Here is a 10,000-nt window from a genome sequence, read left to right on the forward strand (position 1 = left end):
TGACCATCTTTAAAATCCTAAGAGAGTGGCAGAACCATTCGCTTCATTCACAGGATCGCTGACCCCTCCCTTTAAAGGAGCTCTGACCATCTTTAAAATCCATTCTCTCACCTCTTATTAGCTTTATTAACAGGATCACTGGCCCCTCCCTTTAAAGGAGCGCTGACCATCTTTAAAATCCATTCTCTCACCTCTTATTAGCTTTATTAACAGTATCACTGGCCCCTCCCTTTAAAGGAGCGCTTGACCATCTTTAAAAATCCATTCTCTCACCTCTTATTAGCTTTATTAACAGGATCACTGACCCCTCCCTTTAAAGGAGCGCTGACCATCTTTAAAATCCATTCTCTCACCTCTTATTAGCTTTATTAACAGATCACTGACCCCCTCCCTTTAAAGGAGCGCTGACAATCTTTAAAATCCATTCTCTCACCTCTTATTAGCTTTATTAACAGATCCTCCCCTCCCTTTAAAGGAGCGCTGACCATCTTTAAAATGCTTCCTCTATTAGCTTTACTCTATAAGGATCCTCTCCATGTGCTTTACAATGCTTTACAATATCAATGCTTTACCAGACCTCTCTGTGCTTTACAATGCTTCCCTATGCTTTACCAGACCTCTCTGCTTTACAATGCTTCCCTGTGCTTTACCAGACCTCTCTGTGTTTACAATGCTTCCCTATGCTTTACCAGACCTCTCTGTGCTTTACAATGCTTCCCTATGCTTTACCAGACCTCTCTGTGCTTTACAATGCTTCCCTGCTTTACCATACCTTGTACCATTGCTTTCTGTGCTTTACCAGACCTCTCTGTGCTTTACAATGCTTCCCTATGCTTTCCCATGCTTTATGTTTTATTACACTGTGCTGTGCTTTTACTCTGGGAATATTGTATAAGTTCTGTCTCTCTCTCTCTCTCCTCTTTCTCCAGTATTCAAACCTCAGCCGGGCACCTGTTGTTCTCGTCTCAGTTTTCATGTGATCCTGTGAAACTCTGCTCTGCATGCCAGAAACAGATAAACATCCGTCCGCTCCCCTCTCCTCCCCCTTCACCCCCTCTCCCCTTCCCTGAAACCCTTTCCTCCCCTCTCTGCCTCTCTTCCTACATCTCCTTCCCTAATACAGTAAAAGAGGGGTCTGGTAAAGCATAGGGAAGCATTGTAAAGCACAGAGAGGTCTGGTAAAGCACAGGGAAGCATTGTAAAGCACAGAGAGGTCTGGTAAAGCACAGGGAAGCATTGTAAAGCACAGAGAGGTCTGGTAAAGCATAGGGAAGCATTGTAAAGCACAGAGAGGTCTGGTAAAGCATAGGGAAGCATTGTAAAGCACAGAGAGGTCTGGTAAAGCATAGGGAAGCAGCATTGGTAAAGCATACAGAGAGGAGGTGGTAAAGCACAGGGTAAAAGCATAGAGAGGTCTGGTAAAGCATAGGGAAACATGCACAGAGAGATTGGTAAAGCACAGGGAAGCATTGTAAAGCACAGAGAGGTCTGGTAAAGCATAGGGGAGCATTGTAAAGCACAAAGAGGTCTGATGAGAGAGGAGAGATAGATGGAGAGAGAGAGACAGATGGAAAATAAAGACACTAATTTCACATCTCTGATCAATAAATGATCATTTTAATGAGCCCCTTTCCTCTAACTAAATGTGACAAAAAATATTCACCGGTCAATATATTCTCTGGAATTCCGGTAGAATCTGACACTCGTGTTCTAAAGCGCACACGAGAAGGAAATATGAACAATCCACAATAAAAAAGAAACTCCATCACTTCAATATCTTATATGATAACAGAGATATCATCACACACACAGTCACAGATTCAAACAGAACTCTGGCCAGTTGCCGTGGCAGCAAAAGCTTCTCAGCACCTTCGCTGTTTGTTTTCAAACACTTTCCTTTGAGAAAGACGTGAGAAACGCAGCGGAACATTGTGAAGTGGCAAAAACTCAAATATATATATAATCTAATCCCAACCCCAACACTAACACTGACCCAACCCGAACCATAACCCAACCATAACCCAACCCCAACTCCAACCCTAAACCAACCCAACCATAACCCCAACTCCAACCCCAACACTGATCCAACCCAACCCTAACACTAACCCTAAACCCAATCCCAACTCAACCCCAACACTGACCCAACCCAAACCCAACCCAACCCTAACACTAGCCCTAACCCAACCACAACCCAACCCCAACCCTAACCCTAACCCTACAACCCAACCCCAACCCAACCCAACCCAACCCCAACCCAACCCCTAACCCCAACCCCAACACCAAACCCAAACACACCGTTGGGTTTTGGGTTGGGTTGGGATTGTGATCGGGACAAACCACCAACCCAACCCTAAACCCCAACCTCTAAACTTGAAACCCAACCTAAACACTAACCCCATAAACCCAACCCAACCACAACCCAACACCCAAACCCCACAACCCCAAACCCCAACCCTAAACTATGACAACCCACTAAACCCGAGACCCAATCCCAACCCAACACCCAAACCCAAACTCCAAATCCTAACCCTAACCCTAACACTAACCCTAACAACCCCAAACCCCCTAACCCAACCCAACCATAACCCCAACCCTAACCCAAACACTAACCCAACCCGAACCATAACCCAACCCCAACTCCAACCCTAAACCAACCCAACCCTAACCCCAACTCCAACCCCAACACTGACCCAACCCAAACCCAACCCCAACCCTAACACTAAACCCAAACCCTAACCCAACCCCAACCCAACCCTAACCCTAACCCAACCATAACCCCAACACCAACCCTAACCCAATCCCAACCCAACCCCAACACTAACCCCAACCCAAACCAACCCAACCCAACCCTAACCCTAAACCAAACCCAACCCTAACCCTAACCCTAACCCAAACCCAACCCTAACCCAACCCAACCATAACCCCAACCTAACCAATCCCAACCCAAACTGACCCAACCCAAACCCTAACCCTAACCCTAACCCCAACCCCAACCCAACCCCAACCCAACCCAACCCCCCAAACCCAACCCTAACCCTAACCCCAACCCCTCAACCCCAACCTTAACCCAACCCCAACCCAACCACAACCCCAACCCCAACCCCAACCCTAACACTAACCCTAAACCCAATCCCAACCCAACCCCAACCCTAAACCAACCCAAACCATAACCATAACCAACCCACCACACCCCACTGATTCCCAACCCCAAAACCCAACCCAACTACCAACCCACTCAAACCACAGCCCTGCAACCCTAACCCACCATAACATAACCCTAAACACCAACCCTTAACCCAACCAACACAACCCAAACCCTACCCTAAACCCAACCCAAACCCAACCCCAACCCTAAACCAGGAAACCAACCATAAACCAAACCCCAACTCCAACCCTAAAACAAACCAACCATAACCCCAACTACCAATCCCAAACACTGATCCAACACAACCCTAAAATCTAACACTAACCCAATCCCATCCACCAACGTCCAACCCCGAAAACAATCAACAACCAACCCATAAACCAGAACACCCAACCCAACACTGACCCAACCCCAACCCTAAACCAACCCAACCATAACCCAACCCCAACCCAACCTAACCCCAACCCTAACCCCAACCCAACCCCAAAACCCAACCAAACCCAACCCCAACACTAAACCCAATCCCAACCCAACTCCAACCCTAACCCCAACCCCCAACCCAACCAAACCCAACCCCAACCCTAAACCCAACCCAACCCTAACACTAACCCAACCCAACCCCAACCCAACCCCAACACCAACCCAACCCAAACCCAACCCCAACCCCAACCCCAACCCAACCCAACCCTAACACTAACCCAACCCAACCACAACCCAACAACCCCAACATACTGACCCCAACACAACGGTTGATCCGGTTGACCAATCAATACTGAACACTGACCCAACCCAACTGTATTGGGTTGGGGTTGTCAACCAAACACGATGTGGCGACTGGGTGGGGTTGGGGGAACCCGAACCTGAACCCCCCAACCCCAACCCCAACCCTAACACTAACCCTAACCCTAACCCCAATGCTAACACTAACCCTAACCCTAACCCCAATGCTAACACTGACCCAACCCAACCCAACACCATCCCCAAACACACACATTGGGGGTTGGGCGGGCGTTATATATCACGCAAAACGATTGACATGTTAAACACATCCGAACTCTGAGTAAGAACATTGCAAAGACTTGAACTGGAGCATCCCTGCGGAAATGTTTCTCCAGGCCTGCGAGGGAAGCTTCGTTGCTAGAAGGGGGCGGAGGAGGGGGTGGGGAGAGAAGCATTTATTTTGACATGACAAGCGCGGTGAACATTTCTTTCCCCGTTATATTCAAAACAGAAAATGACAGAAACGACACAAACTTGCAAGGCGCCTCACAGCAAGCAATGCTCGGCCACACTGCGCAGGAAGCTTCTGTTTAATTAGAGTGTATTGACAGGGTATTGACGGTGCTCACACATCTGCGTTCTTACGCACAGTTGCCTTGTGCTTCACGTGGCGATCTTTTTAACGCCTAGCTGTGGCCCTAACCCTAACACAATGGTGAGCTTACATATATCGTGCAAGACGAAGTCCGTCGTAACTCTGTAGAGTAGCACTGGGTGTGTTAGTGTGAGACGCTCAGAGTGAGAGAGCACACAAGCAGATTGAAATAACTTAACTGCTCCATCAGAGCGCTGAGCGACACTTAAAAATGGGGAATAATAATTCTTTGCTTGTTGTGTGTTTCTGGGGTGATGGTAGATGAAGTGGCCCCCATGTGAAGTCACTGCCCCCTGCTGTTCCTCGCTGAGTTCGGCGCTCTGTTTGGACTGAAACTCACACCTGGCTGTGTTTAACACTGACATTAATAATGAAAATCATGAGTAATATTAACGCAAGTCTAATAATAACACATTAATAACCGCAAAAACAGCTCTACATTTCAAAATTAAATTCGAAAAACAACCATTTGCACCGTCTTATTTAAGCCAAACGACTCTTGACTTCGTAAATCGAAACCGGTTCATCGTTCTTGACAAATTTGTCATCTCCACTCGTTTCCTGCAGGGGGCGATGGCGCTCCCTCCGGTCGCTGATGGGAAACGCTCAGGAGAGTTGAGTCTTTTACTGAGCCCCTCTGAGCCGCTCGCTCACGCCCACGGTAATGATCTGTGTTCAGTTCATGATCAGTTCACTAAGAACTAGCACGTGAACACACGGCAACAAGACACACAGTCAAACGAATTACAATTCATATTGAAGTTTTCTTTAATAATTTCTTATGAATTCAACTTCTTAGCAAGACAAGACTAGATCGATCGATCTACCTCTCTATCTATCTATCCCACTGCAAACACCAATGTACTGTTATATACTGTGATGTCACAAACCACAGAATACCCAGAATGCCTTTCAGCCCTCACTGTTGTTTGATTTTATAACGTAGTGACTTTATTTGCCACGTTTGCATCCCTGCGATTGATCAACGAGAAAGTGTCAATACAGAGATCAATACACTATAATACAGAGATCAATACACTGTAATACAGAGATCCACAAGGCTGGGAATCAGACTCCTATTGCACAGCAGTGTGATCCAGTCCAGGTTTCACTGTGAGATCCACAGGGCTGGGAATCAGACTCCTATTGCACAGCAGTGTGATCCAGTCCAGGTTTCACTGTGAGATCCACAGGGCTGGGAATCAGACTCCTATTGCACAGCAGCGTGATCCAGTCCAGGTTTCTCTGCTCCCAGCTTGATCAGCCCCCAGTGTGTCTAGGGAACAAGCTCAGGTGTGTCTGATTATTAAACTCCCAGTGAAAGCATGACTGGATCACACCGCTGTGCAGCGGGAGTCTGATTATTAAACTCCTAGTGAAAGCAGGACTGGATCACACTGCTGTGCAGCGGGAGTCTGATTATTAAACTCCTAGTGAAAGCAGGACTGGATCACACTGCTGTGCAGCGGGAGTCTGATTCCCAGCCCTGTAGATTTTCTATTAAGACTTTATATTTTGAGGATGCAGAAGACTGATTCATTATTGGAGATCCCAGTCCAAACTGGTATTTATTGAGCCCCCAGTACAAACTAATTTCCTGTTGAAGTTCCCAGTCAGATTTTTATCATGTCTCCCAGTGCAAACTGGTATTTATTGAAGAAGAAACACATTTCAAAAAGTATTTTTCAGTCCAAAGAGGGGGTTATATTTTGAATCTCTTTGAAACCGGGGTATCTATCCGCCCCTTATGGGAGGGGGTACCCCATCCCAAACCAACAGCACCCTATTGTTCTTCTAGTTGAAAGGGGCGCCGTGTTCTCAAACCTGAGTGACCAGCGGCTGTCGCAGGAAAACGTTCCTCTGGGATTCTCCCACAGAGAAGCCGTCGAGCAGTTCACCGTGCAACGAGATGCAGAAACCCTTCCCCTTTTCCGTCGCCCCCCCTTCCCCCCCCCCCCCTCCTCCTCCTCCTCCCCCTCCTCCTCCTCCCAGAGCGAGGTGCTGACGTGCCGATACTCCTGCTGGTCTTCGCACTCGGTCTCCCTGTGATAGAAATAACTGAAATTGGACACGATCACGGGGACGGGCAGCGAGATGGTCAGCACGCCAGCGATGGCACACAAGGACCCCACCAGCTTCCCGCCGACGGTCGCCGGGGCCATGTCGCCGTAGCCGACGGTCGTCATGGTGACCACCGCCCACCAGAAGGCCTCGGGGATGCTGGTGAACGCCGTGTCCTTGTGGTCGGCCTCGGCGAAGTACACAGCGCTGGAGAAGAGGATGACGCCGATGAAGAGGAAGAAGATGAGCAGGCCCAGCTCCCTCATGCTGGCTTTCAGAGTCTGGCCCAGGATCTGCAGGCCCTTGGAGTGCCGGGACAGCTTGAAGATTCGGAAGACGCGGACCAGACGAATGACCCGAATGATGGCGAGGGACATGGCCGGGGTGCCCCCCTTGGAGCGGGCCAGCTCGGTTCCCAAGGTGACGAAGTAGGGGATGATGGCCATGAAGTCGATCATGTTCATGATGTCGCGGAAGAAGGCAGGCTTGCTGGGGCACGCCCCGAAGCGCGCCAGGAGCTCGAAGCTGAACCAGCAGATGCAAATCGTCTCGACCACGAAGAAGGGGTCCTGGAAAATGTTGAGCTGGGCGGGAGGGGGGAGCGGCGAGGAGGAGGAGGAGTTTTGGGGAGGGGGGAGCGGGGGTTGTGGGTGGAGGATCTGTGGGAGAGAGGACAGAGGAGAGAGAGATTTAGGGTTAAGATGTAGAGCTTTATATAGACAGACAGATAGATAGATAGATAGACAGACAGACAGATAGATAGACATATATATATATATAGATAGATAGATAGATGATATAGATAGATAGATAGATATACATAGATAGATAGATAGATAGATAGATAGATAGATGTAGAGATAGATAGACATATATAGATAGATAGACAGACAGACAGATAGATAGAGAGATAGAGATAGATAGATAGATAGATAGATAATACAGAGAAACAAACAGACAGACAGACACAGAGACAGACAGACACACAGAGAGAGGGAGAGAGAGAGAGAGAGAGAGAGAGAGAGAGAGAGACACACAGATGTGGGGAAACGAAAGACGAGGTTGGTGGACAGTTGCCCACAGGAGGGGCAGAAAGAGACGCAACGAATTCGAAAGGATTTCGAAAAGCAATTGAAAGAATCCATCGATCAATCGATCTGAACACCGCAGCGGGCCGGGCCTCACAATCGCACTTTAACTGCTCCCAAAATTAGACCTGGGACGCCCAGAGCTAAAAATAACCCTGTTCCGTCCCACAGGATCTCCTGCTGAAACTGGAGAGGGAGGCATTCAGCAAGCCTGCCCTCGACCCCTCATTATCAGCGACACTGTGTGTGTGAGAGAGAGACTCCCAGATCTTTCAATCTCCAACTGCAGACACACAGACACACAGACACACAGACAGGGGCTCTGCAATGGCAATGCAATAATGGTTGTGTATTACACTGAGGGGCAATGGCAGCACAAGCATAGGGCAGCTGCAATGGGATGCCATTGGTAGAATGAGACCACAGTGTGCTAACTATCCCCTCAATGATCTTCAATGGCAATGCAGACACACAGACAGGGGCTCTGCAATGGCAATGCAATAATGGTTGTGTATTACACTGAGGGGCAATGGCAGCACAAGCATAGGGCAGCTGCAATGGGATGCCATTGGTAGAATGAGACCACAGTGTGCTAACTATCCCCTCAATGATCTTCAATGGCAATGCAGACACACAGGCAGGGGCTCTGCAATGGCAATGCAATAATGGTTGTGTATTACACTGAGGGGCAATGGCAGCACAAGCATAGGGCAGCTGCAATGTGTTTCTAGGTCTCTCAGTGTTAGCCCCCTGTGTGAAGCTTTCATTGTCCGTGACCAGTACTTGTCTATATGGCAACAGTTATGGAAATTTGATCCAGATTAATTATGACTTGTAGCTATGCCTTTGAACACTAGCCTGAAAAATCAATGCGATTAACACTGCAGGAATTCACGACCTTGCAAACACGATTCAGACACCCCCCTGAGTTTCAATAGCCATAGTTTAATATATTATACAGCAACACCAAACACGATTCAGACACCCCCCTGAGTTTCAATAGCCATAGTTTAATATATTATACAGCAACACCAAACACGATTCAGACACCCCCCTGAGTTTCAATAGCCATAGTTTAATATATTATACAGCAACACCAAACACGATTCAGACACCCCCCTGAGTTTCAATAGCCATAGTTTAATATATTATACAGCAACACCAACCACGATTCAGACACCCCCCTGAGTTTCAATAGCCATAGTTTAATATATTATACAGCAACACCAAACACGATTCAGACACCCCCCCTGAGCTTCAATCTGCATAGTTTAATATATTATACAGCAACACCAAACACGATTCAGACACCCCCCTGAGTTTCAATAGCCATAGTTTAATATATTATACAGCAACACCAAACACGATTCAGACACCCCCCTGAGTTTCAATAGCCATAGTTTAATATATTATACAGCAACACCAAACACGATTCAGACACCCCCCTGAGTTTCTGATATTGAAGATCATTGAGGGTATAGTTAGTTAGTTCTCTGTCTGTAAGCAGAATGTAACTACTCAAATTTCTTGTATTAGACGTTCCTATGCAATGAGAATAACAAACTAGACCTTTGACAGTTGTCATGGGATGCGTAGTTAACCCTTTGTATGCCTGGCACAGCAGCACATGTGTCTTATGACAGCTCATAGATTCAAGAACACAGAAGGAAATGGAACAGACAGGGAGAGAAAGTCAAGTTAGCAGAGAAACGTTTTAATGCCTTCGTCACCCAGAACTGCACTGGATCAGAAACTCCAAACCAGAAGAGACTGAGAGAGAAAGTCAAGTTAGCAGAGAAACATTTTAATGCCTTCGTCACCCAGAACTGCACTGGATCAGAACCTCCAAACCAGAAGAGACTGAGAGAGAAAGTCAAGTTAGCAGAGAAACGTTTTAATGCCTTCATCACCCAGAACTGCACTGGATCAGAAACTCCAAACCAGAAGAGACTGAGAGAGAAAGTCAAGTTAGCAGAGAAACGTTTTAATGCCTTCGTCACCCAGAACTGCACTGGATCAGAAACTCCAAACCAGAAGAGACTGAGAGAGAAAGTCAAGTTAGCAGAGAAACGTTTTAATGCCTTCGTCATCCCAGAACTGCACTGGATCAGAAACTCCAAACCAGAAGAGACTGAGAGAGAAAGTCAAGTTAGCAGAGAAACGTTTTAATGCCTTCGTCACCCAGAACTGCACTGGATCAGAAACTCCAAACCAGAAGAGACTGAGAGAGAAAGTCAAGTTAGCAGAGAAACGTTTTAATGCCTTCGTCACCCAGAACTGCACTGGATCAGAAACTCCAAACCAGAAGAGACTGAGAGAGAAAGTCAAGTT

General features: G+C 47.4%; 1 protein-coding gene across 1 annotated transcript in view; it reads right to left on the reverse strand.

The window, feature by feature from the left end:
* Window positions 1-10,000, reverse strand: part of LOC121305938 (potassium voltage-gated channel subfamily A member 7) — a 23,270-nt gene that overhangs the window by 12,204 nt on the left and 1,066 nt on the right. The window contains exon 2 of the mRNA XM_041237627.1: window positions 6,345-7,240. Coding sequence (XP_041093561.1) covers window positions 6,345-7,240 — 896 coding nt within the window. The remainder of the gene's footprint in view (window positions 1-6,344; window positions 7,241-10,000) is intronic.

Source organism: Polyodon spathula, chromosome 45, assembly GCF_017654505.1.
Source record: "Polyodon spathula isolate WHYD16114869_AA chromosome 45, ASM1765450v1, whole genome shotgun sequence".
In the NCBI taxonomy this organism is placed as follows: Eukaryota; Metazoa; Chordata; class Actinopteri; order Acipenseriformes; family Polyodontidae; genus Polyodon; species Polyodon spathula.